The sequence below is a fragment of the Coregonus lavaretus genome, assembly GCF_964263955.1.
Source record: "Coregonus lavaretus genome assembly, chromosome: 6".
In the NCBI taxonomy this organism is placed as follows: Eukaryota; Metazoa; Chordata; class Actinopteri; order Salmoniformes; family Salmonidae; genus Coregonus; species Coregonus lavaretus.
This window is the reverse complement of record NC_139993.1, coordinates 30,885,562-30,913,395: the sequence shown is the minus strand read 5'-3', so window position 1 is coordinate 30,913,395 and position 27,834 is coordinate 30,885,562. Positions and strand designations below refer to the sequence as shown.

Below are 27,834 nucleotides of genomic sequence, written 5' to 3'. Positions count from 1 at the left end.
TTATTCGAGGGGAATGTAGGCTTAGGCTAGCCCCTTTAAATTTAAGTTGACAGTTTCATAGATTTATATCCATGGTATCCTTGGGCAAAACAAATGATGGGATAACGTTTGTTGGGTTTTAAGGTTTCTACTTTGGATGGAAGATACTCATTGATTTGGCCACATCTGCTTAATGTTATGCATTTTATTTTCTAAATCTGTCTTTTGTCTTCTGTAGATTTTTCCTCAAGAAAACTTGGAAGATTCATTACGAAGTGGTCAGAGTCACTGAAGAGGCAGCCCTACACCACTCATTCATACATTCTTACCAGGGCAAATCAGAACACTACTTTGGTTCAGCTCTGACCTGCAAGTCTCTGGTCTTTCCAAAGAGCATGTTGCCAATGCCGTTTCTCTGCTCCATTGTCTGGTTAAACTGGGGGATCAAGCTGAGGAAAGTGCTTTATTTCTCAAACACAGGCCAGCTCTGAGTTCAGCCATGCTTCTTAGTTTTAGGTGGTAGTGCCTGAATAGTGTTGCCATCACAATAAACATCCTCAACACTCTGGCACGTCACTGCCCTGGTCAGTGTGTATCATAGTTGGACATCTTTGCACATGGCTGTAGAGGGCTTCCAATTCCGCACGCTTTATGTCTACAACAAAGACTGGGAGGAGGACCTTGACCTCCAGTCAGGGGACATACTGACCGTCAGCAAGACGTCACTGATGTCCCTTGCACTCAAGGATGGGGACGAGGAGCACCCGGAGCGCCTGGGATGGATCATTGGAGTCAACGAGCGCACCAAGCAGAGGGGAGACTTCCCTGGGACGTATGTCCAGTATGTGGGGCCTGTGAAAATGTACGTGGCTTCCGACCAGCCTCGGCAGCAGAGACCCCTCCCAGCAGCCCCCAGGCCTTAGACTCCCCCAGCACAGCGAGGTAGGACTGCAGCTCTGCACTGTCTAGTACTACTTACAGTATACACTCCAAGCAAGGTCATAGATTCATTCAAAATAGTTTAATAACAAAACAATTCAAATGATTAACTTCTGCATACAAGAGTACAGTAGTATAAAAAGGGCTACAAATCCTGTCTACTTTTTTAACGGTCCATATTATCCCCCTTTTTTTGCTCTTTAATATGTCACGTCCTCTCTTATTTACTTTTCCCATTTACCCATGATTCTTGTCTTCACAGTATCTGCCCACCTTCCATTTCCCATTGTACCTCCATTTTCTGCCTGTTAGTCCTCTCCCCTTCCTTTCAGTCCTCCGTTCTGTAGGCAGTAAATTGTTTTGCTTGCTTTGGGAGCTTGGACAAAGCACCAGGCCAGTGTGAAAAGGGCACTTGTAGAACAGGTAGGGGAGCTTTCTACTGAAGCAGCACATTTCTCTGGGTTTGCCTTATATTCATTCCCTGTAGGGGGGCAGGTCAGCTCAGTTCCTCTCTAAATGGAGATGGTTCCCACAGCTGCCTTAGCTATTCCAACCTGTTAGCCTGTTGGATACATTTAATCTTGCTCTCATAGAGTCACACATACCCTCTCTTTGCTGGATCCTAAAATCCTAACCCATGTAACTCTTCTATCTCTAAAATGCCACGGGTTGTAGTGTCGTTTTTCCTTTTCATTACTGACAATTTGCACTCAAGTGCATGTGAAAAAATGATTGACACAATTTGAGTTGGAGTTAAACCTAATTTATACCCAAAGTATGTATGCGACACAATTAGTTACGCAAAATGGCTTCCCTGCGTAGCTGCATCAATTTACAACTTTTGGGCTGTACACTTTTGGGTATTTTTGCGACGAATCTACACAGGACAGATATTTTGCATAGCTAAATTTGTTCTTGCATTGCATAATGTACGTCGGGTATAATAAATTAGGCTTTAGGCAAACCCTTGTCATCAGCGGTGCATATTGAATGAGAGATTGAGGAAAAGTAAGGATAGTGGGTGATATTGTACAGGTGGATTGAGTGCAATATGAACTTGACATGCAATTTAGACTTTTTTATGTATTTATTTTTACAAACTACCTTCGTCCTTGGAGAAAAAGACTCTCCCATACTGTACGTTTTTTCAAGACATGCTCTACATTATCATTATTTTAATTGGTGAACGTTAGGGGCTTATTTTAATGGTGGGACCTATGTTAGTTATATTTAGTCTGTCTGCACGAGGCACATGATTTAGTGTAGCCAATGGACTAGGAATGATACGCAGCCTTGGGACAGGGAGTGACCATGGTTCTACGATCTGGGTTGAGCAGGCAGTGTGTACAGGTTTTTTATTGATTTTCTCCACATTACTTCTATCAAACCAAACAGCTGGAGAAGAATGAAACTGCTTAGAAATGCCACCGTGAGGCCTGCAGAGACTTGAAAGAGTTAAATTGCTGAAATGGGGAAAAGGCTGTTGCTTGCTCAACATCCCAGGAACTCCCAGGGTGGTATAGTCGTAGGCTTACTGCTTCGCAGGGCATTTTCAGAGGAAGGCTTTGCCAAGATTTCCTAGGCAAGCAATGATTAGTTGGTTCCTTTCCTTAAAACCCAGGGTTACAGCTGCTTTTCCAAAAAAAGCTATATTATTTTGCACAAAGCCCAAAAATCTGGGCAACTTTGCTTGTGTCTGTGTGTAGACACGTATGTGAGAGTTGAGGAAAAGAAATAGAACCTATTGGCTTTGAAAGACAGATGTACAGGATATGTATGTCATTACTGGGCTGAATAATTAATGTTCTGTACACACCATAATGCTGCTAAGTTTTTAAATCTAAGAAATCGTTCCTTTCCGATAATGTGTTGAATAGGGGGGCCAGTATGAAGGGAAAAAAAGAAAAAAAAATGTATGCACTCTGGATAAGAGCGTCTGCTAAATGACTAAAATGTAATAGGTGGCCTAATCTTGACTGTTTAGCTTGGCTCCATTCTGCCCTCTTGGGTTGAATTCTGGCAATATTTTGTGTAGTGGCCAACAGGTGTATTTTCAGATCGTAAATGCAGTCCCTAGGGTACTTCTTGAGTGGTGTTTTTTATTGAGTCCTCTTGTCTTTGATATTATTCTGTGAGTGATTTATATTATATTATTTGGCTTAGAAGTCCTCTGCTCACTTCTCGTTCCTGAACTTTTCACACACACACACACACACACACACACACACACACACACACACACACACACACACACACACACACACACACACAGTTCTTGAAAGCCATTTTGTATGCCAACACTATTTGCAACATAGCTTTATGTAGTCTAATGCACTGTTTATTGTACAGGGCAATATGCTTTCTTTATACATTTATTTTGATGTTAGGTAATTTCTACTTTATTGTACAGCAACAACTTGACAAGAACGAATCAAACATAGTTCACAGCAGCTAGGTTCCAGGGCATTTGAGAGAGGCGACCCTCGAAGAGTGAAGGCAGAAGAGAAGCAGGGGGATGGGGCGGACTTTATGCGGGAGGGAAAACGAGAGCCAGGGAGTTTCCATGTTTAACGTGCAACAGAGAGGGGGAATGTGCTGAGTTTTTTTTTTCATTTTTTTGTTACTTTGTGTGAACTCCAGAATTATTAATCAGACCCCTGGTTTACTGTAGGCTTGCGCTGCCAGGAGGCAAAGGGTGCGAAGCGCCAAGCTTTTTGCGGTGGGCCCGAAAATGAGGCTCTGGTGCGCTGCCAACCGAGGTTTTGCCTGTTCAGGGTTTTTTATGAAATCCTTAATTGTACTGCACTGAGACGTTTGCATAACCCTTCTCGTGCAAAGGGCCATGGTGAAACAGGGCCTGCCATGGAGTGAAGGAGGCGAGAGTGAAATGCCTGAAAGAAAATTCAACTGGGTTTTGTTGTTGTGAATAGATGTAGTTATTTGACGGGCTGTTGTAGTTTTCATTGATTTTAAACATTATCAAGGCCTATCCTATTTGTCTTCCAGGGACTTCAGCTCATGAGTTTGTCCAGCCGTTTCCTCCCCCAGAAAATGTCCCCCCCCCACTTTGGTGAAGTTGGTAGAGGCCATTGAGAAAAAAGGTAAGATGGCTGTGTGATATCAGAACACTTTTGAATCTGAGGTGTTTAGTACAAGTAATTTGCCAAGATAGCCAGCAGCATTGACCTGAAAATATGCCATATAGTACTTTTGATTTGGCATGAATGTATCAGTTACCATACTTACATGTAAACCAATGCTTTGGTAGGGGATATTTTATGCATGACATGACATATGAATACATATATTTGGAAAATACCATAGAAATAAGAATGAATAGAACGGGCTTCAAACCTCTAACCCTGGCAATTAATTCACTGGTTAACTCATGGGTACACTCGCAATGGCTGCCATATATTGTGATGCAATAATTTCCATGGTATTTTGGAATGTTCATTCAAATGATGCTAACTGATGTGACTCATGGAATGTATTTTTTGTCATGTCAATTGAGTTGACTCAACAAATCACAGCACAGATTGAAGGTACACTTCCTGTTTTTACTTCCTGGCATGTGGTCCTCTGTAGCTCAATTGGTAGAGCATGACGCTTGTAACGCCAGGGTAGTGGGTTCGATCCCCGGGACCACCGATACGTTAAAATGTATGCACACATGACTGTAAGTCGCTTTGGATAAAAGCGTCTGCTAAATGGCATATTATATTATATTATATTAAATTTATTTAGATTTTTATCATGGTCCATTTCGATCCCTATGGTCTAGAAACAGTGACATTTGAAAGTGTTTATCGGCTAGGGGAGACGCATGGGATTTGATAGGAATTCACCTTTCCTCTTACACCTCTACTCCCGATCACCAATCAGACAACCTTTCCTCCCGCCATCTGGTCTTAGACCCTTCAGACTTAGCACTCCTAAAATGGGCTCCTTGGCCTCTGGGTAGCATGTGAAAGGCCAGGTTAACGTTGAAACACGCCGTGTTCCAGTTAGCGTCTTGGCCATGTATTTTAAACTCTGGGTGCTGTATTTTGGATGTTTATATGTGTTACTGACCCACTAATCCAGGCATGCCATGAGAGAAGAGACTATTTCAGAAGGGTGAGTTAACTTGTGTGTGTGTGGGAAACTCTTGCAGGTTTGGCGTGTGAGACCCTTTATAGGCTACATGGCTCCTTGGCTGCTGGCGGTCAGAGACAGAGTCTCTTCCTCTCTTACACCTTATGTTTGTGCATGCATGCATTGTTCTTACATTCATCTCTTGCTGAGCTATACAAGTTGATATAGTTTGTTGCCATGGTCGGCTAGAGGCATCCATTCCAATGGGATAAAAATGGATTTACTCCCAACCCTGTGACTTCAGTGATCTGTGGTGCTGTTCAGACTATAGCCTTGCCTATTGAGTTCAGTTAAATAGGTTAAATTCCATCTTAACTCGGGGGGTTATTAACATGCTGCGCTTGTGATTCCCACTCCTGGAGGATCCACTGCATGCTCTATTTGTCTTTGCTCTATTTCAACAGTGTGCCAATAACACAGCCTTTGTTTGTGTAGAGAAATAGGCCAGCCTGTTCAAACGGATCAAAGAAACCCGGCTCTGCTGTTCTCCCCCCTAAAGACAATCCAGGGATTTTTCTGCCATTGAAATACTTGGGTACTGCCATTTAAATACTTTCCAAACAGTGTAAAGAATTGTTGATATATACTGAACAAAACTATAAACGCAACATGTAAAGTGTTGGTCCCATGTTTCATGAGCTGAAATAAAAGATCCAGAAATATTCCATACGCACAAAAACCTTATTTCTCTAAAGAAAACCTGTTAGTGAGCATTTCTACTTTGCCAAGATAATCCCTCCACCTGACAAGTGTGGCATATCAAGAAGCTGATTAAACAGCATGATCATTACACAGGTGCACCTTGGGTTGGTGACAATAAAAGGCCACTCTAAAACGTGCAGTTTTGTCACACAACACAATGCCACAGATGTCTCAAGTTTTGAGGGAGCGTGCAATTGGCATTCTGACTGCAGGAATGTCCACCAGAGCTGTTGCCAGATCATTTTATATAAATGTTGCTACCATAAGCCACCTCCAACGTTGTTTTAGAGAATTTGGTAGTACATCCAACCAGCCCCACAACCGCAGACCAGGTGTAACCTTGCCAGCCCAGGACCTCCACATCTGGCTTCTTCACCTGCGGGATCGTCTTAAGACCAGCCACCCGGACAGCTGATGAAACTGTGGGTTTACACAACCAAATAATTTCTGCACAAACGGTCAGAAAGCTCATCTGCGTGCTCGTCGTCCTCACCAGGGTCTTGACCTGACTACAGTTCAGCGTCATAACCGGCTTCAGTGGGCAAATGCTCACCTTCGATGGCCACTGGCATACTGGAGAAGTGTGCTCTTCACGGATGAATCCCGGTTTCAACTGTACTGGGCAGATGGCAGACAGCGTGTATGGCATCGTGTGGGCGAGCGGTTTGCTGATGTTAACGTTGTGAATAGAGTGCCCCATGGTGGTGGTGGGGTTATGGTATGGGCAGGCATAAGCTACGGACAACGAACACAATTGCATTTTATCGATGGCAATTTAAATGCACAGAGATACCTTCATGAGATCCTGAGGCCCATTGTCATGTCATTCATCTACCTCAATCACCTCATGTTTCAGCATGATAATGCACGGCCCCATGTCGCAAGGATCTGTACACAATTCCAGGAAGCTGAAAATGTCCCATTTCTCCCATGGCCTGCATGCTCACCAGACATGTCACCCATTGAGCATGTTTGGGATGCTCTGGATCGACGTGTACAACAGCGTGTTCCATTTCACGCCAATATCCAGCAACTTCACACAGCCAGTGAAGAGGAGTGGGACAACATTCCACAGGCCACAATCAACAGCCTGATCAACTCTATGCGAAGGAGATGTGTCGTGCTACATGAGGCAAATGGTGGTTAAACCAGATACTGATCGATTTTCTGATCTACCTTTAAAAAATAAGTAATCTGTGACCAACAGATGCATATCTGTATTCCCAGTCGTGAAATCCATAGATTAGGGTCTAATTCATTTATTTAAATTGACTGATTTCCTTATATGAACTGTAACTCAGTAAAATTGGCAGTACGATTACATTAAATGCAATAGAATTGGCTCTACAAGTTAATGTTCCGCTTGTTATATGTGCATATCTATAATGTGACTGACCATATCCATGACACTGTTTGTTTCAACTGGAGAAAGTGAACACTGTGTGTTTTGTAGGATGTGTTTACTTGGAGAGGCTGTTCCTAGGGTTCATGTGACCTGGGACTTGCTGCATGTGGAGACGGAACGATGTAGGCTAGATCCCCCCCCACCCACACATACCTTTCACATGCCACAGACAGACAGAACAACCCAGATTCTCCCCTCCCTGTGCTCACACATGCCAGACACTCTCCCCACAGTCTATCTGCTCAGATAGAGAGCTGGGCCGAGCCAGGCAGGCCTTTTCAGACAGCTGTTGTTTGCTAGCTGAGGCGTGACGGAGCAGTAAGCAGCTCCCAGCCAGTCTGGCCTGCCTGCCTGTCGCAGCGGTGGAAGAGGAGTAGGACGTTATTTTAGGCACTCAGACACCGTCACCTGTCGTAGGACTATTCTGGACACTGTTTCCCAGACAGCACACTTAGCCACACCAGTAACGCTGGCCACACCACAACAACACTGTCTGGAGTCCTTACCACAGAACAGGAGAAACAGCGATGTACACAAATGGACTCTGCAGTGTCTGACTTAGCAACTAAAGTGATCCTGTGGTCTTTTACAGAGCTCTCTGGGCCTGAGATGCGCCAGTACGATTCCTGCAGGACCTGCCCTCCCCCGTCATCCCAGAGTCTATCTATCCCAGCCTGAAGACTGCCCTGCAAGAGGAAGCAGGTAACAGCGCCTTTAGCACTCACATGCTTCTTCATGTATCTCATTAAGAACTGATGCAAGGGATTCCAGGAGCATATTCTACTTGGTGGCGAACAAAGCTAAGGAAAATAATTTAAAGGCCGTCATTGAAGCACACTATCAGGACTGTCGAAATAATTGTGTATATTTTGGAATCGCTTAGAAATGCAAAGCAAAATATGTTAATTTGGCATCGGATAGAAAATAATGTTGCCTACTTACCATTGTGTCTCACACCCAAGGCACTAAGATTGTCAACTTGCTCGCGCTTATATCCCAGAGCTGTCCATCGAGGAGACAGGCAGGCGTTTGCTGAAGGCACTGGAGCCCCCGGCCTTGACCCTGCCGAGCCTGCTCACCCTGCAGTACCTGCTCAGACACCTGGGCAGAGTGGGCCAGAGCTCGGCTTACAACGGCCTGGATCCCCACACCCTCGCATTCCACTTCAGCCCTCTTCTGCTCACCGCTGGGTCAGTCTCACATTTAAACAAATACTGTACCTATGTTGGTCATGAAACTTTCATCCAAAATATTAGTTTTTACCTAAACTCAAATTTAGACTAATCTTAAAGGGGGGATAAAAACCTCCCATCTTCATAAGTGCCACTTTTATGAGGGCTATGTTATGCCAGTGAGAGAGGGAGAGAGACACACTGGCCAGCCTACAGACACAGAGAGGAAGAGAATGCATTAACAGTGCCAGCATCCTCTTGAGCACATGCTGTTGTTAGTCTACAGAGTGTCTGGCTGTAGGACTGGACCCCAGGTTGAGCCAGATAGAGATTGAAGCCATAACACCTGTCTGTTTTCCTGGAAGGACACAATTCTTTGTAGTCAGCAGAATATACGTCCCCTCAGCACCTCTCCAATGTCCCACGTGTTAGTAACTGAGGTGTTATTATGGCACCCATCCATCTGGTACTATTGTAAAATATGACCCCGCCTCCTTATCCCATTGAACCACTCTCTCTACCTTATTTACTTGTAATAGCAAAGCTTTCCACCGTACTCTGAATGACTGACGTATGAGTGTATTTATTTGTGTCCAGGTCAGAAGAAGGTCATCAGGTTTCTGCCCAGTTGCTGGAGAGACTGCTGGTGGCGAGGGCCTGGGAGCTGGACCAAATGTCACCAGGTAAACACACAAGCTCACAACAATGTAGCACTAAAAACCCATCTTTGCCTCCTGGGTAAATTTTGAATGGAAGTCCCACTGTATTGTAACACCACCACCAATTGGTTCCTTTGACAGCCCTACCTCCCAAGCCTTCCAAAACCAAAGCCATGGCATCTTCTGTCATCAATGGAGATGGCAGCAAGATGGCTGACGCAGAGTGGTACTGGGGAGACATTTCCAGGTAAAATTGATAAATAATGGATATCCACACTTGGTTATTTACAGTTGAAACCAAGATCTTCTGTTTCAAGAAGAAAATATTGTCACTTGTCTTACTCACCCATCTTTAATTACATAATCATGATATATATTTGTATATATTTTTCCAGAGAGGAGGTGAATGAGAAGATGAGAGACACACCGGATGGCACTTTCTTGGTCCGAGATGCCTCAAGCAAGGTGCAAGGAGAATACACATTGACTCTCAGGTAAGGGTATTAATAATGAAGTCTGTCTAAAAGTGACTATTTTGTCCCTCTTAAAATACACTCCAAGTTCGCGCTCCCCTAGTAACTCATTTCAAATGCAATGGCATTTTACCACTTTGGATAGGTTCCAGAGTCTTTCACAGAACCTCAGTAACGTTGCACAACGTCTCCGGACTCTTCTAGGAAAGGAGGAAACAACAAGCTGATCAAGATCTTCCACCAAGGAGGCAAGTACGGCTTCTCTGAGCCGCTGACCTTTGCTTCTGTGGTAGAGCTCATCCTGTATTATCACCACGAGTCGCTGGCCCAGTACAACCCCAAGCTGGACTCACGGCTACTGTACCCCATCTCCAAATATCAGCAGGTAGGCTCATTCTGTTATTATTATTATAGTGTTCTGTATCCTGTTCTGAAGGGCCTCAATATTGGTTTGGCTTCTGGGCCTTATCTCAATGGGACTACTTGGTTTTTAAATAGAGATGATATAAGAGAAAAGGAATGCAGCCTTCGAACAGCACCCGATGCTTTCTGGAAGGCCCTACATTTCTTATGGCACATGCGTTAAGGAAAATAACCCATGGCATTCCCAAAGAGCACTTAAGCTTGTCTGAAATGTTAGCAAACAATTCTGTTTAGGCGAGAACAGTTTGCTTGCTGCCCTTCTCTATTTGAAATACACTGAGCCCACATTGAATGTACTGTATCTCAACATCGTGCTGTGGTCAGTTAATGACTTGTGCTCTTTGTTATTTCCAGGACCAGGTGGTGAAAGAGGACAATGTGGAAGCAGTAGGAGAGCAACTGAAGGTGTACCACGAACAATACCAGGAGAAGAGCTGGGAATATGATGTCTTGTATGAAGAGTATACTCGCACCTCTCAGGTACATATGTTTTCACTGTCACATTTGGGTCTGGGCTCCATAGCACTTGAAATTAGCACAATCTCGTCTGTTTTCCATGTACTTCAGGAGTTACAGATGAAGCGCACAGCCATCGAGGCCTTCAACGAGACCATCAAGATCTTCGAGGAGCAGTGCGAGACCCAAGAGAGCTACAGCAAGGAGTACATTGACCAGTTCCACAGGGAGGGCAACAGGAAAGAGATTGAGAGGTATCCACAGTACATTGCTTGCTCTAGGATTTTCCTGATTGACTATGAAGCCGGTAGTGATCATGATTATAAAGTGGGGGAACTCCCAATGTTGTCGCTCCATCTTCCAGAATCCAAAGTAATTCAGATAAGCTGAAGTCGCGGGTGACTGAGATCCATGACAACAAGAGGAAGCTAGAGCAGGATCTGAAGGAGCATGCGGCGGACAACCGAGAGATCGATAAGAAGATGAACAGCCTAAAACCGGACCTCATGCAGCTGAGGAAGATCCGAGACCAGTCTCTGGTGTAAGTTTTACCCTTCTACCACACACACTGCACAATGCGAAACGACAATATTTAGGAACATGGCAGTCTAACAGCTTGCTTGTGTTAACGTCCCAGGTGGCTCAATCAGAAGGGCACCAGACAGAAGAAGATTAACGAGTGGCTGGGGATCAAGAACGACGTGGAAGAGTGAGTGAAACCAATGTAGCCATTTGCCAGTTGCAATGTATTACCATGTATTATCATGTCTTATGATGTATCGTATCGACAATGGTTTCATCCCCATGTCTGTCGTTCTTCCCCTCCTCTACCTCCCAGCCTGTATTCTCTGGTGGATGAGGAGGAAGACCTGCCGCACCACGACGAGCGCACCTGGTTTGTGGGCGACATCAAGCGCGGCCAGGCCGAGGAGCTGCTGAGGGGCAAGGGTGATGGCACTTTCCTGATTCGAGACAGCCAGTCCCAGAAGGGCTCCTATGCCTGCTCTGTAGTGTGAGTCCCATTAGCCTGATCTGGGGGTCTGTAAAGCCTTGTTCACACTGGCGGTTTGAAGTGACTCAAATCAAATGTATTTGCATATTAGGGCAGGGAATTTCCAGGGACCTCGCGATATGATATTATCATGATACTTAGGTGCCGATACAATATGTATTGCGATTCTCACAATTCTATTTGTATTGCGATTCGATACTGTGATTTTATTCCAAAATATTGCTGCTGCAGAGTGGCAAGAGAGAGCCATGAGAAAACGAGTTTTGATCAGTCAAGGAAATAAAAGTGCTGAAAACATATTTAAAAAGAAGATGGAGAACAAGCTATGAAGGAAAAATACTGGCATTTTGGTGCAGGTACAGAACTAGCGCAAACATAAAATTGCGATATTGTCAAAACGATACGATACGATATATCGTCAAAAATAATATCCGATATGTTAACTGTATCGAGTTTTTTCCGCCATCAGTATTGCATATCCGATTCTAATCTGTTTTTTTCCTGCAGTCTGAACAGCCAAAAATCACATGGAATATGATATTTCAAACCACATTTCAAACCACCTTTGTAGGTGGCATGGGAGGCATTGTTGTCACCTTAGCTTGCTACATAACTTCTGAGTGATAGGAAGCACGAGCACCACCACCAATCAGCCTACACCACCGCGCACACACCCCTCGTTACTATGACAACTAGCGTAGCCATGTCAGCAAATGACTGCTGTCTGAACACACACAAATCCAGTTTGGTCATTTGTAACTTGCTGTTTGACAGTCAGTATTCCGAAACAGATTTGAAAAACAAAACTGATTTGAGCGTTAAGGCCTGCCGTGTGAACAAGGCGTTAGACAACACAGAATGATTTGGGGTGGAATATGGCTAGACAGTTTAGCCAGGTTTATCAGATGTTTTCCGGCCTCACCTGCCAAGATGCCCGAAAATCTCAAATGCATAGGAAATGTAGGGACCGTCTAAAAACATGGTTGGCCAATCTTATCTGCAAAGGGCCGTTATGGGTGCAGACTTTTGTTCCAGTAACTAGTAACACAACTGATTCAGCTCGTCCAAACCTATGGGATTGAGGAACATTTAGGATTGAGGCATAAAGAATGTCGGTATTTATTTATTTTGATCCAAAGCCATGAATGAGTGAGTCACTCAGCTTTATGCTGACAAATATAGCTTTATGTTGCAAAATAGCCTACAAAATATGCCTAGCCTAAACTAATAAATTAAATTGCCTTAATAAACTAGTACAGTTCATAAATAAAACAAATAAATTAAATAGCTCAGGTCTTGAAAATATGGTTCAGAAACTCACTTTATATAGAGGGGCTCTCACTCTTTCCACACTGTGGTAAATAAAGTTTATTTTTTAATTTTTTTCAGGGAGAGAAACCAAAAGCATAACCAGCGTTCTAACTCCCCCTTGCGATAGTGTGGCGCAATGACGGAATGAGGCAATTTACCATAATCTGCCACCATCTACCACAAACGTGTCACGGCATAAGCTCTAAACTTTTAATTGAGGAACCACTGTAGCAGGATCTTCAACATTTATGGTGTGTAGATCTTGATAGTAGTTCACTTTTGAGGTCTGAGGAAAACATTTGACAAACTGTGATTTTGGGGGTGAAATATCACCTCTACTGCTGGGTTTCGGCTAACCAAAGGTTCTGTTCTTGACTTCACATGTCTATACATGCAGTGTGGACGGGGACATCAAGCACTGTGTTATATTCAAGACCTCCACGGGCTATGGCTTCGCCGAGCCCTACAACCTGTACAGCTCCCTGAGAGAGCTGGTGCTCCACCATAGACACACCTCCCTGGTCCAGCACAATGATTCGCTGAATGTAACTCTGGCATGTCCTGTCCTAACCCAGCAGCAACCCAGATGAGATGCAAGGTAACCCGGACAGGGCCTGGCACAGGGTGGAAAGGAAACACACAGAACTCATAGACCACTAACACTCATTATTCCCAACAAGAAAACAAAAAAGCAAAGCTCTTTCTGAGCGTTGGGTTTGAAAGGAGGGGAAGCAGCAGATATAATGGCGGAGTGGGTTTTGACATGGAAGAGCCCATTTACATGTTATATTTTTGTTAAATCTCTACAACACTACATAGTATTTGGAGAAACATATATACATCTCTCAAAGTAATTGCTGTAGATACTTTTGAAATCTACCATTTTTCTTTATTTTTCTGTTGTTACTTTTTTTCTAGTTAAAGAGGGGCTTTTTGCAAGAGGGTTTGATATTCAAGACATAGAGAACAAAAATACTTAACAGGCCTTTTCTGTTTAGGTTAAGCCTTACACACATTGTCCACTGTGGTAAAAGGCTTAAAGAGATTCTCCATTACTCCATTGTTTTTAGCCAGTAGTTCTAAAAGTAGCGCTCACGAGCCAAAATTGCGTACTACGTCACATATGTGCACCATGTCATTGCTCTCTGTCTCGCTCTGCTGTGGGTGCAACGTGCATCTTGCTAGCTGTCACTGATATGGCGAGGAGCTGAAGCTCATTGGTTGAACTCGAATTACTAGGCGGCTGGCACAGGTGGGGGATAATGTAGTGAAAATGGCGCAGCACAGCTTCCAGAAACACAGTTGCTTTCAAACTAGGGATTTTGTGGCTAATTGAGGTAAAACACTAATTATGCTCATAGATGATGTATGTGTGAACTACACATTGACACACACATGCAGCCAAAGCACGAGGTTTAAAAAATACTTAGTAGTCGCCAAAGTCCTGGAGCATGTCTTTAACTGTCGGGTGTTTTATTCCTTTACTTCAAGTTCATATTAATACAAATAAATAATACACAGCACTGTGGGACACACAGCATTCTATCTGCTCTCTGTGTAACCTTTCATGCTATGTGCCCTTTCACATACAGTAGAGCATGGTGGAACACTTGGTGGTGAAAGTGCCTTCTGTTCTAATCCTCTGTCTTCCATTATTTCTCTGTAAATCAGAGTCAGTGTGGATGCCTTGCCCAAATCAGATGCCAAGTGTTTTGTACAGCACTGTGTGTGAAACTGGAAATCCGAAATGGACCTCACTATTGATTGCCTTAGAGCAGGGATGGACAACTCCCTCAAGAGTTATACCTGGCCCTACTGCTACTGACTGCTCAGAGTGCACACATCTGGTTTCCCAGGTCTCAATCAGTTGCTGATTTAAAGGAAAGACACCATGAAGACCAAAGTTGCCCACCCCTGCATTAGTGTGTGTATGATGGTGGTGTTGGAATTGTCCATGTTGAAAATGGATTTACGTTCACATTTTCTACTTGAGTCGATCATTGGTAAATCTTGTGGGGGTTTAGTTGCTTGAGAAACTTGATTTAAGAAACATTGTCTTTTCACTTCATTTTGACATTGGGTTATGTATGCTATATGCACTGAGGTATTTGTCAGTCTGGGTATAAGTAGCCTAATTCAATGATTCAAAATGCATTTTCCTTCATTGGACCTTACCTGCCACACTTTATGAATGCACTTATTTCCCAGGACACAAGCTTCACAAGTTGTACTGTAATGCTAACATATGCACAAGATATTCTTGTTAGACTTAAAACAAACTACTTTGACAAACTGATTAGTACTATGCAGCGAGTTAGTAGACAACTTGATGACGGCTCATTATCGAAATTGATAACCATTACGTTTGTCATGTATGAATCAGACATTTTTACAGTACTTGTAGTATCTGAGTAAAGACTAGAGGAGGTAGAAATCAAATGTCAGGGACATAGGTCATAAATCATTAGCTTTTGCACACAATAATTTTGATTTAGAGATCTTGTATAGTATTATTATCATGTTCTTAACCCTTAGCAGAAGCTGGGGTGGAGGGGTTTTTGGTGCTAGAGGTGGACGATTTTTGATATATTATGATGCCATTGCATTGGTGCATTTTATTGCTCACTATAAGGAGTGATTAGATTACCCAGCATGTTGGGATTGGTGAAAATCTACGTTTTATAACTGTCAACATTGTTTGTTTTGTTAGTTATGTTAATCTAGTAAACCCGTTTCTTATGTTTGTATGGTAGTTAGGAGAAAAGGTCTCCTTGGAGAGAGATGACACTTTAATAGTCTGTGGACTATTTACTGAACATAGCTTTCAGCTAGAGTCCTGCTCAGTTAGGCTGCCTTTCAGTTCAAAGGATCTTGGAAAACTGTGACAATCCGTTTTTTGGCATGTGAGAGAGTACCGTATGTAAAAAGAGAAAGCAATCAATAAAGGTTTATCAGTTTTATTTTGAAATTTCACTTGCAGTGTAAGACTATGCTTGTCCTCCACCAATATGACCAAAGCCAGGTGTACACAAAAAAAATATGTATGCACGCATGACTGTAAGTCGCTTTGGGTAAAAGCGTCTGCTAAATGGCATATTATTATTATTATATTTTAGACTGTCTTTCACAGTGCGCCAGGCTCAGAGGAATTTATATCTTTCCCCTCAGCTTTTCTGTGGGCTTGGGCCTAAATTGGAGATTATGACAAAAGCTATGCTTGATTCCTGTCTCACAGACTGTTATGACGGTGCAACATAAAACAGCAAACGCTTCCTCAGCTTGTGAGAGAAAGTGTGTGTGGGTAAACATTTTAGGCTTGAGTAGGGATGTTGCCTTGCCAATGTTTAAATCTGCTACTGTAAATGCACTACAAAGACATGAATGGGGAGCTCATGTTTCAGGAGTTCTATTACAATTGGACTTGAACATGCTCATTTATTTACAATAACCGGCTATGATAGGTCAGAAACACTCCTCATAGTGGACATCTCATTGTAAGACAAGGATTGCATCATTAAAGTTTTTAAGGGTCTGTTTGAAATGGGTTTTTATGAAAGGCCGTTAAACCTGTCTGTGTTTCAGTGTTTTGTTACTTGTTCATCATAACCTGAACAGATTTAATTGAATAAGCTAATGTGAATTTTTTGGATCTACATTTATATTTAATTTACAATCTCTAAATAACCGAATCGATTAAAAAGACTGTTAGAAAACAAAATCTGTCTGCTCAAAAGCTTATCTAGAATGAAACTCTGTCGCAGTGTTTGTTGTGTCTTGACTTTCAATAGTTTTTAAGACTGCTTGGTTTTTAACTTTTGTATTTGTGAAACCGTAATTTATACAACCTTGACATAGGTTGGAGTTAAGTATTTTGAAACATGGAAACCCCCCCAAAACATTGCAAAGTGCACTTTCAAATTGACAGTAAGCAATTAGTCCAACTCTGTAAAATTGTTATTGCATTACTTTCTGGCTGCACATAAACAATGTTATATTTTCATGTTGTATTTGTTTGACTGGTAGTTTTATATAGTACTAAATAAAAAATAATTGTTTTATTAAAAAGAGTAAAGTTGTCAAAATACCTTTTTGTTGACGTTTTTCCAACAGTTTTCTGAGAAAAGTAACCCCTTGCTCAGAAGGCAATTGAGTGTAAACGTTGGGAGAATTGTGACATCTACTGTCAAAACATGGTCATACAGTCTATGACGTTCCTCACTGTTGTCTTGGCAACTTTCTGTGTAGTTAGTCACTACGGATGATGGACTGCTTTATTTAGGTATTGCTTTGATGTTGTGACTGTATATATGTTATTCATTATCTATTAGATGTGAATTCAGTCAATTAATCAATCAATTAAGAAGGCTTCTACTCTGGCCTAAGTTTAAGTTTGTTCTTATACCTGTTTTGCCAACCAATTTGTCCTTATGTAAAGAAAAGTGGTTGAAGAGACGATATGGTTCTTGTAATTGTTGTGGGATGTCCAATGAGAGAGTTTGGCTTCTCAGGTGGTCACAAGAATCCAGCTCGTTATCACAGCTGAGGATGATTGTAATCATTAGTGGGAGGAGCTCCAACCCACTGGCTTTTCAAATTGGTCACGGTGTTGTCCGAGATAAGTGTCAAGGAAGGCTTGAGTACCTGTAAGCAACATGAAGTTTGCATCTGTATTTGTCCTTTTCTTCTGCTCTACTTTCAAGAAATCCCAAGGAAAGTCGAAGCCCAAACCGGCCTGTGAATACCCCCCGTTGCAGTGGTGTAGGAGTTTGGAAATTGCAATACAATGTAGGGTACGTTTGGATCATCAACATTGAATAACTGCGCTGAGACATTCTAATGACAATTGCTGGGCTCTGTTTTGGTTTCTTTTATCAACTCTATTTTCATGTTTTTTTATTCTGCCCTGTAGTAGTTTTTAATCTGTCGCATGCAAGCTATTGCAGGAGTTATTCAGTTGAATTATTAAATTACTTGTCATTTTCTACAAATCAAATGTCCTATTTGTGTAATATCACCAAACATTAAGACATTCTCCTGCTATTTCCATGTTATAGGGCAATATGTAAATGTTAGTATATTCCCAAACATTGTTCTACAGGATTGTGGGTTCAGTCTAAATTGATGTTCAAAGAGTTCCTTGTCCATGATTGAATGAGTCATGCTTTTGAAATTGTGCACCAGAGGTCCTACATTTCGTGAGGGCATGTGACTGAAGCCAAACCTTGATGAGAATGTGACGCCGACAAGCTGTTTAGTTTCGGTTCAAGTTAAGACCTTAAATTTGTCTTGATGAATTAAAGCCCTCCATTTTACTATGATTTCTAAACATTCAAACTGTAACTGGGGGCTGCAAGTGGTGTGGTTCCCACAATATCCATGTACTCTGATGAATTCCAGGCAAGTAATTATTTGTCTAATTGAAACAAAGTAAGCCTGCGCGCTTTCTCTGAACATGTATCCTGTCTAGGTTCAGAAGCAGTGTCTAGAGCTCAATGCTACCAGGCCCAACTTGCCGGTACCCAGAGTGGAGGTGACCCTGTACTATGAGAGCCTGTGTCCAGACTGCAGGGCCTTCCTCACCCAGCAGCTCTTCCCCACCTGGGCCATGCTCCACGACATCATGGACGTCAAACTGGTGCCCTACGGCAATGCACAGGTAGGCCTCTTCTCGAAGTGAGGAGCACTGGGTCATGTTCAGTAGGGCACATTGTAAAAGTAGAGAAGTTCAGGTTGTACCTCAGTACAGACATTTTAATAGATCCATTCTCACTTCCAGACTATTGAATAAGAACATTAGAGAAATCAACAGTAATTACATAAGTAAATATTGTGTTGTGTTAATGCTGCAGCCTTTTTCCTGGTGTTCTTTCACAGGAGCTTCCCTCAGGGAATTCTCCGTTCACCTGTCAACATGGAGAACCAGAGTGTCATGGTAACATGATTGAGGTGCGCCTGCCAATAAAATGGCAAATGTCGGAACTGCTTGTAACCTGAAATATCGTTGATTCATGAGTTCATACCTTCCGCTTAGGCATGTGTTCTACATTCAGTGGGTCTGTACTCAGCATTCCCGGTCATTTACTGCATGGAATCTGCAGCTAATGTTCTTGATGCTGCCCAACCTGTGAGTATTGTACTGGTTTTAACCTGTTTTTGCTGTTGCTATTCTCTTCATTCAAAATGCATTTGTGCACCTATGTTTACATCAAGGGCTCTGGTTGTATTGGTTCTAACAAGCATTCGGTTCTCCTCTAGTGCTTACAGCTGCACGTCCCTTCCATGATGTGGGACAGTGTCACATCCTGTGTGAAGGGAGAGCTTGGCTTCAAACTGATGCATGAGAACGCCCTGAAGACCAAAGCTCTCAGTCCGGCCAAAACACACGTCCCCTGGGTGACTATTAATGGGGTAAGAAGACCCTGCCGGGACTGAAACTAGGTGCACAATGTGGCTATAGTACAGCCAGTGGTGAGCATTTACTGATTATCCACAATGGGGGTAATGCTTTTTGAAAGGATACCCTGCTACTTAAAACACTTCAGTGTATAGTAGGTCATGCAATCAAACACTATATGCCAGTGTCAAAATCCTCTACATGACATTCCAATTCCTCCTCCTTTGCAGGAATACACAGATGACTTTCAGGACAAAGCAATGTCATCGCTTTTCAACTTGGTCTGCAGAATGTACAAGGTGAGTTGAAGGGGGGTGTGACTGGTCCTTGTTTGAGGTTCAATATTAATTACATTTAAATTCTTAAACTGTGATCAACATGTACTTGGTCATGGGCTGAGCTAAAATGTAATCATCACCCATATTTGTCCACAGGGAGGCAAACCCTCTGCCTGTACTGGAGCACAGAAGAAACTAGACAGGCGTTTGTGCTGAAACCAACAGTCATTCTGCATGCCATTCATGTTTTTGAAATATATTTTATGATATATGTACCAGTTTCCCCTCATGATCTGTGATGAACTTGCATGGTCTTTCAAAAACATCAGTTGCTAATTTGTTGCTGAACTGTATTTCATGAATTGTAAGACTATATTTTGTCAGTGTGATTCTACGATGTTGTGTTAAATAACTCCCTATGTATTGATAATTAAACCTAATGCTAACCAGTTGAGGATCATTGTTTTGTATGAACAGTTTGTAAATATCTTTCAAGCCTTACGTGGCATCTTTCATCCACAAAGCGTAAACCTCAAGCTACCAACATATTTGACATGCATCGATTAACAACTGGGGTCATTTTGACCCCAAGAAGAAGCTATGGGGGGGGGGAAAAGCAACAATCATGGAAGAACATCATCATTAGACATGTTACCTGGGGAAAAACGTTGACTTATTTTAGTACATTTGCATATTCTGGAGAACGATGTTCCTTTGTGTAGCTTTTTTCAAAAGTACAGTTAACTGCTAACATAAAGGAAATGGCAACAGTGTCTAAATATGGCGTTGGGCCGCCAGAACAGCTTCAATACGCCATGGCATAGATTCCACAAGTGTCTTGAACTCTTTTGGAGGGATGCGACACCATTCTTCCACAAGAACTGGAAAATGCTATCTCGGTGCTGCTCCAGAATCTCCAATAAGTGTTCAATTGCGTTGATCAGATGACTGACACGCACCCTTTAAACCCCCTATGGTCCTTTTGAGATCCCTCTTTCAAAGTCATTGTAATCTCTTTTTCTAGCCATGGTAACCAAAATAATGGGCAACAGGGCAATTTTTGACCCTAAGCGTCATGGAATGTTTTAATTGCTTAATTAACTCAGGAACCATACCTATGTGGAAGCACCTGCTTTCAATATACACAAATATAAACGCAACATGTAAATTGTTGGGCCAATGTTTCATGAGGTGAAATAGAAGATCCCAGAAATAGACCATATGCATAAAAACCTCTCATTCTTTGCATTTCTCCTTTGCCAAGATAATCCAACTACCTGACAGGTGTGGCATATTAAACAGCATGATCATTACACAGGTGGACCTTGTGCTGGGGACAAAGGGCCACTCTAAAATGTGCAGTTTTGTCACAAAACACAATGCCACAGATGTCTCAAGTTTTGAGGAAGCATGCAATTGGCATGCTGACTGCACGAATGTCTACCAGAGCTGTTACCAGAGAATTTAATGTTAATTTCTCTACCATAAACCGCTTCCAAATTTGGCAGTACATCCAACCGGCCTCACAACTGCAGACCACCACATCTGTCTTCTTCACCTGCGGAATCGTGTGAGACCAGCCCCCCAGACAGCTAATAATGTATTTCTGTCAAATAAAGCTCTTTTGTGGGGAATAACTCGTTCTGATTGGCTGGGCCTTGCTCCCCAGTGGGTGGGCCTATGCCTTTCCAGGCCCACCTATGGCTGCGCCCCTGCCCAGTCATGTGAAATCCATAGATTAGGGCCTAATGAATTTGTTTCAATTGACTGATTTCCTTATTTGAAATCTAACTCAGTAAAATCGTTAATTGTTTCGTTTATATTTTTGTTCAGTATAAGTGTTTCTAAAATGTCCTATGGGGAAAAATGAATGGTGGAAGAACAATTGGAAACATGTCCTTGTTTGACATAGGTTTTATGGATATTATGACTCATACTGTTGTACTCTATAGCAGGGTTTCCTACACAGCTGATTCAAATAATCAAAGCTTGATGAGTTGGTTATTTGAAACAGCTGTGTAGTGCTTGGGAAAACACCAAAACGTGCCCCAGGATAGAGTTTGGGAAGCGGTTCTCTATATACAGTAATCCCTTGTTTATCGCGGGGGTTACGTTCCGAAAATGACCCGCGATAAGTGAAATCCGCGAAATAGAAAACTTTTTTTTTTTTACAATTAGCAACTATTACATGTATACAAATACAGTGACTCACGTGTAGGCCGTTTCACTGCTCTTCAGACTGGGCCGCTGCATCCTGACTGCGCTCTGCAGTGTTCTCTTCTTCTGAAGCCCGGGGTGCAGGTGTGTTTGTTCGGGAGAAGAACATAGTGATAGGCAGCTGTTGTCGCTCTTTTTTCTTCTTTGCAAAAAGATCCTTGTACACCGACATGCCACCATCGATTACGTTGGAGAACTGTAATGAACGGCTCATCAAAGGGTCCCATTCCTCAGCTACTCGCTTAAGTTCAGTGGCCATTCGCACCATGGTTGCTAAGCGACCAAGCGTTAGTCCTTCCTCCTCATTGACTGCTGCTGTCGTCCTTATGTTTTTTTCCTCCTTCTTTATGTAACGAACGGAAGATTCATTGATTCCGTAATGGCGAGCAACGGCTGCATAGCTTTTACCTTCCCTTAGCATGTCCAGAAGTTTAACTTTATCTGAGATAGGTAGCATCTTCCGCCGTTTGGGCCCATCCGCAGGTGCTTTTGTCGGTCCAGGCCGTTTCGTCGACATTATGGGTTTAGGAGATGTTCGAAATTACAAGATAATTTGGCCAACTTAATGTAAATTTGCCAAGCTGTTTTATGTACGTACACATAACTGCACGAGACGACAAAATGATAGCACAATTCGTAGCATGTTTTGATACAAGAAGCGGGAGTGAGTTTTTAGCGAATCAGAATGCAGAGCACAATGCACCAAAAAAAAAAAAATGCATTATGAAAATCCGCGAAATAGCGAATCCGCGATAAGTGAACCGCGAAGTGGCGAGGGATCACTGTAGCCCTAAATCTAGGCCCAACCAAGATTTTCTATTATATTCACAAGATAGTCGAGTGACGGCTCTGACAATGTTAATGTATGTCCTCAAAGATGGAAGGCAGGCAGGAGGAGGCGAAATCAGGTGGGACCATTCTAGCCAATGAGAGAGCAGGCACAACTCAGAGATAAAGTAGTTTTTTCAAAGTTGACGAAATGCCATGCGCGTCCACTTATATCAGTGCATTCGTAACAACCTAACCATTCCGAATCGTCTTTTCGATCAAAAAAGCCTCACGTAGCAAATTAGCAATTACATTTTTTGTAAACCAAATTCAACACTATCGTTGACCTCCATGCACAAATTCTTCACTTCGTGGTCTTATTTTCGTGGACAGATTTTAGGCAGAGTAAACCCCCTCGCTTCGCCTCTTCCTCTCCGTTTTTACTAATGCGACTTGGTGCATCTAATGGCAACGTCTGCGCTAGTTATAACGCCGAGAGACGCTTTTGGATTTGACAGCTCTGACATGGCTTAATTAAAAACAATGATCTGCTATGCAGTTGTTGGTTATCGCGGGTTAACGCTGAGCCGACACATGCAGCGTTTATCGAGAATGATCTCTGCACACGCAGGAAAAGCTGCATTGCCTATAATAACCCGCGATCAAATTGACATGTAATATATTAACATGTAGAGTCATGCATGAATCAGAGATTAGGCTGTATTCAATCCAACACAGATTAATGATTTGCATAGATTCAGAGTTAAGAATATGCACAAAAATGATACATTTTTTTATGGATACAGGTTTCCATATAATTTATTCGCATTTTCACTTAGAACAACTTGAACTCCAGAAACTTTGGCCTTTAAAAATGATAAACTAAATTAAGCAAATTCTCTAAACAAATATTGGAGCGGTAGATGTATACATTTTGAAAGGTATACTTGATTTTTTAGGCTCCAGAAAAATGTATTGAAAGCTAGAATCCTTAATTGAAACCACAAAGCGGTCACCCCTCTGTTTTGGTTAAAAACAAACTGAGGAATGGGCCTGGAGAAATTTACCCACTCTCTAATTCATAGACAGAGCTATGGATGCAAGGACAGACCAGCCATGATATCAAAATTATAGTTTGAACCATGTTTTGAGGCTATACAGTGTTTGTTTACATTTACATTGTTTACAAACAGAGTGAAACAAGCTAATATTTGGGTTCTGATGGGTATATATAATTAATTAGTAAGTCCAAAAATGTATGTCACAACTACGGATTCTATCGTTAAGATCTCTTTTTACAGTACTTACATTTTGACAGACACAAATATACTTCGAATAAATATCCGACATGGAACAACATTGAGGATGAAAAGACCTACATAGAACAAAAGTACAACAGTAATGGTATACTATTGTGTGTCACTGTTTCAGAGCAAAGCGATAAAGGGACCAGGGGAACAAATTGTCACCATTATAACTTCTCACAGTCAACACTGAATGGCACTGATTTATGTACGTTTTACCCTCAATACAGTTCAGCTACTCCCCATCACAATTTAAGGCTCTGTTATTTCAGCTGTTTGCTTATTCATGACCAAACAGCTTAGTGAATGGAATACTGTCAATATACAGTATACATGTATGTATGAATACTAATGTACTCTTCTCCTGCCTTACCAGAAAAAGAGTAAGAGGGAAATACTTTTTAGTGTTAGTTCCCAGGCAAGTTTATCATGCTGGAGTTGTTGTTGAACTTTGTTGGAAGTGCTGTTATTTTCAAAAATTGAATGTAGCATTTAAGTCAAAGCATTACATCCGTATTAAGGTGCGACATTTCCCTTTAAAGAATTAGCATAATTCTAACATTATAACTGATAATTGATAAAACAACACTTTTTAAAGTAAAGTTAACATGAATACAATCAACAGTTCAGAGAGAACATTGTGTTCAACATTTCATAACGACTTAGGCTGGCAGATGCTTTTGTCCAAATTCCAAACACTTGTGGCACAATTTTCCCTATAAACTGGTTTCCCTCAAGAACAAATTAAAGAAGACATTAGGGGCTTATTCAGGCGAATGGGAAGTTATCAAATGTCAGTACAGAATGTATTGTGTAAACCGGATATGATTTTCTGTTGTGTATTACAGGGAATCATATCAACTCTGTTCATTACATTTCTATCTGCAACATTCAAAGCATCGCACCCTACTGAAAAAAAAACTTATTAATTTACTCTATGGCCCTGTCCAGAAACAACCCATAGCCCCTAACCCCTTGACACTTGTGGAGATCTGACAGGATTTTATAGTTTTAAGCTACAGTACATGACAATGTAACCATCTCACCCTCTGATAGGTTAGGTGGAATTTTTACAATTTTGACTACACCTATCCATCCCTTTCAGATCTACACGTGTCTAGGTGTTAGGCCTAGGGGTTGTTTCTGGACAGGAACTACAACTTTCAGTAAGCTGTCCAGTAGAATCATGGTTTGGCTCAAGCTCTTTAGAAATGAATGTACTTAATCTACAACAGAGATTGTAAAATGCTACTGTATGGTGGAGGCACCTTGATAACTATGCTTACAAAGCACAGAGACAACCAGACATAGTGAGGACATCCCAAATATAGAAAAGAAAACAGAACCATTTCAAATCATATTTAAAAAACGTGACACAAACGTAAAACATGATCACATAGAAACAAATACAATTTTACAAATTTGAGTGTAAGTGGTGTTTGTCTAGATTTAAAACAACTTGTATTGGGTACCCCAATCAACCACAGTACTTCAGGAAATGTTTAAATACAAGAAAACAGAACCATTTCAAATCATATTTAAAAAACGTGACACAAACGTAAAACATGATCACATAGAATCAAATACAATTTTACAAATATGAGTGTAAGTGGTGTTTGTCTAGATTTAAAACAACTTGTATTGGGTACCCCAATCAACCACAGTACTTCAGGAAATGTTTAAATACTTGACTTATATACAGTGGGGTCTGAAATTATTGACACCCCTGATAAAGAATAGCAACAATGACTGTATCAAATAAATAATTTCAAATACTGATCTATATTGTGTGCTACAAAAAATGTCAATTTTTTCTCAAAAAAATTATTGACACCCCTAAAGATTCCTATAAATTAGTATTTACCAAGGGTGTCAATAATTTCAGACCCCACTGTATATAATTATACTGGTACTGTTTGTTTAATACTCCATACTTAACTTGCTTTAGTTCTCAAACTCATTAACTTTTTAATTTAGATCAATAGATGGTGCCAGAGAAAAATAAATATGTCAAATCAGTTATGTATTTTTGCATAACTTGAACCTCTTGAGGTTCTAAGAGCTGTTTGTCGTTAGCAACACAACTCGAAACAGGCAGTCTAGGTTAAGGGGTACCCAAGAAGTCTGTGCTACATTAAAATCCTTTCTCTCTTCATACCCTGAGGTTTAATTCACAATTCTCTCACTATTCAGGTACATACTGGATTTGGTAAAACTTATCATTCACAGAATTCTCAAAGAGACTAAATAAAATAAACTAGTTTATGCTTACTGAATTCAAACAAATATAATCCCCTAATTGTATGGTGCAAAAGTTCCAAGACCCTGTCAACTGATCACAATCCTTACAATATTCCATTGAAAATATCTATATTCCATCATTTTGAGGAAGACATTGTTTTGTCAGTAGAATTCCTTGCTTCATCAGGAGACATTGGTGAGACTGGTTAGCATGTAGTTAGTTCTCTACCTTTGATCAGCTAGACATATACAGCAGTCTGTGTCTGACACTTTACCCCCAGAATCAACTACAGAAAGCAGGACTAAAAAGTCCCATCTGGCACACAGAAACTTCTTGTTCTACAAGATTAAAAGGTGGGGAAGTGGCCAGTGTAAAGGTGTCTCCAGTGTAAAGGGACTGTTGTCATTACAGACTGTTGTCAAAAAGCCCACCCTGCGCGTCCAATTGCTGCTGGGACCCACGAACCAAGGCAGGGACTGAACAAGGTCCCGGGTGGGCCAGGGTTGGTGTTACGTGCCAAGCCGTAGGTACGCTACACTACTCCCTTCCTGGCCCAGTTCTCTGTCCCTATCGTCTCTGTCGTCCCCGTCCAGCCCGGGGCTCAACGTCCTGAGATGGCCAGGGCTCCTGACCGACATGGTGGTCAGACTGAGGGCCCGGCCAGGGTGAGGGGAGGGGGGCCGGTATCTGGTGCTGCTACTGGGCTCTGGGGATAGAGACAGGGCCGGGGTCTTCCTAGAGGTCTCTCCCCCCTGTGACCTCTCCTCCTCGGGGGGGCTCTCCAGGTCTGACTCGACGTCGCCCTCCTCCTCCTCCTCCTCCAGGGTGAGTTCAAACTGGAACTTGTCCCCTGTGGAGGTGCAGCAGCCCCCCGCCATGGCCTCCAGGGCCTCTGGCCCCCCGTCAAGGTCCCTGTCCTCGAGGGTGGGTGAGGGGCTGCGCTGGATCATACTCTGGTACCACTCCCGGTTGTCCTCCAGCGTGTCCAGGATGTCCTGGGCGTCAGGGTGGACCAGGTCAGCCCACGTCTCCCACAGAGGGTGGACAATGTAGTCTATGAATCCTACCTGCAGGGGGGAGTAAATAAACGCACAAAGACCCATACTTGTGAACTTTTGCTAAATCCATTGGTTTAAACCATTGGTCTCAAACGGCTAGTTGCTAGCTTTTCTCATAGACCATGCTGGCAAAATTAGCCACGATGCTATATCCAGTAACTACATTCTTATCAGCCAATTAAAATCGTCAACGTAGTTGGATCTGATCCCAACACGTTCTCACTAAAGCATCCATTGAACTTCGAGCCAACTGTCTTAGCAGACTGCGCCCCCAATCAGTCATAATGGTTTGGAAAAAATACAACCAGTTCACAAGACCACCGTAGCTACGAATATAAACGTATAATCCTCTGACATGTTTTCTTCCCTATAAAAGCACATGGATGTGTATGAAACGGTAAGCAAAAACATGGAATTTGGTCATATATGCGGAAATGTGCCTTACTGCCTTTTGAATTTTGTGTAACGTCAGTAGCCTAGTCATGGAAGCATCATGCAAAATATATTGGAGCACTCCACTTACCAAGACCATTGGTAAGAAACTAAACCAAGCAGTTGGATGGTTTAACAATCTCCCTCTGGTGGCGAAGTTGACCTGTTTAACAAATACGATTGGATGGTGGCTATAACGTTTAATGTCTCTGATAAGTTGATTTGTTATTTAGTTACCGGATCGAATTATCTGCTCAGCTGGCCGTCCCCAGCATCATCGCTAATTTTGCCAGGTTGGCCTATGAGAAAAGCTAGCAGCTAGCCATTTAAGACCAATTATTTAAAATAATGGTCTTAGCAAAAGTTAACGAGTATGGCCCCACACTGTTTTGAGTTGATGGGTTTCAACAGACAGTATGACAATAATTTGCAAGCAACTGGGTCTGTTAAGCAGTGCCAAAGATCTGCGGGTG

At 42.1% G+C, this 27,834-nt stretch overlaps 1 protein-coding gene and 2 pseudogenes across 5 annotated transcripts in view; 2 read left to right on the top strand and 1 right to left on the bottom strand.

Moving 5' to 3' along the window:
• Positions 1 to 596: 596 nt before the first annotated feature.
• On the top strand, positions 597 to 13,258 carry LOC311131011 (phosphatidylinositol 3-kinase regulatory subunit gamma-like; annotated as a pseudogene). Its single transcript has 15 exons — positions 597 to 921; positions 3,925 to 4,019; positions 5,075 to 5,125; positions 7,781 to 7,864; positions 8,163 to 8,352; positions 8,932 to 9,017; positions 9,135 to 9,240; positions 9,389 to 9,487; positions 9,671 to 9,851; positions 10,244 to 10,369; positions 10,457 to 10,599; positions 10,710 to 10,886; positions 10,983 to 11,054; positions 11,184 to 11,357; positions 13,066 to 13,258. The product of its transcript is annotated as a phosphatidylinositol 3-kinase regulatory subunit gamma-like (transcript).
• Positions 13,259 to 17,147: 3,889 nt separating this feature from the next.
• LOC311130687 (gamma-interferon-inducible lysosomal thiol reductase-like) lies at positions 17,148 to 19,556 on the top strand (annotated as a pseudogene). The gene is made up of 7 exons: positions 17,148 to 17,458; positions 18,136 to 18,324; positions 18,543 to 18,614; positions 18,700 to 18,792; positions 18,924 to 19,076; positions 19,293 to 19,361; positions 19,497 to 19,556. The product of its transcript is annotated as a gamma-interferon-inducible lysosomal thiol reductase-like (transcript).
• Positions 19,557 to 23,126: 3,570 nt separating this feature from the next.
• The window catches only part of LOC311131174 (3',5'-cyclic-AMP phosphodiesterase 4C-like), a 90,431-nt gene continuing 85,723 nt past the window's right edge, over positions 23,127 to 27,834 (bottom strand). For all 3 annotated transcript variants that reach the window (XM_084164020.1, XM_084164021.1, XM_084164019.1), the window contains one exon: positions 23,127 to 26,938. In XM_084164020.1, coding sequence (XP_084020146.1) covers positions 26,381 to 26,938 — 558 coding nt within the window. In that variant the 3' untranslated portion in view covers positions 23,127 to 26,380. The remainder of the gene's footprint in view (positions 26,939 to 27,834) is intronic.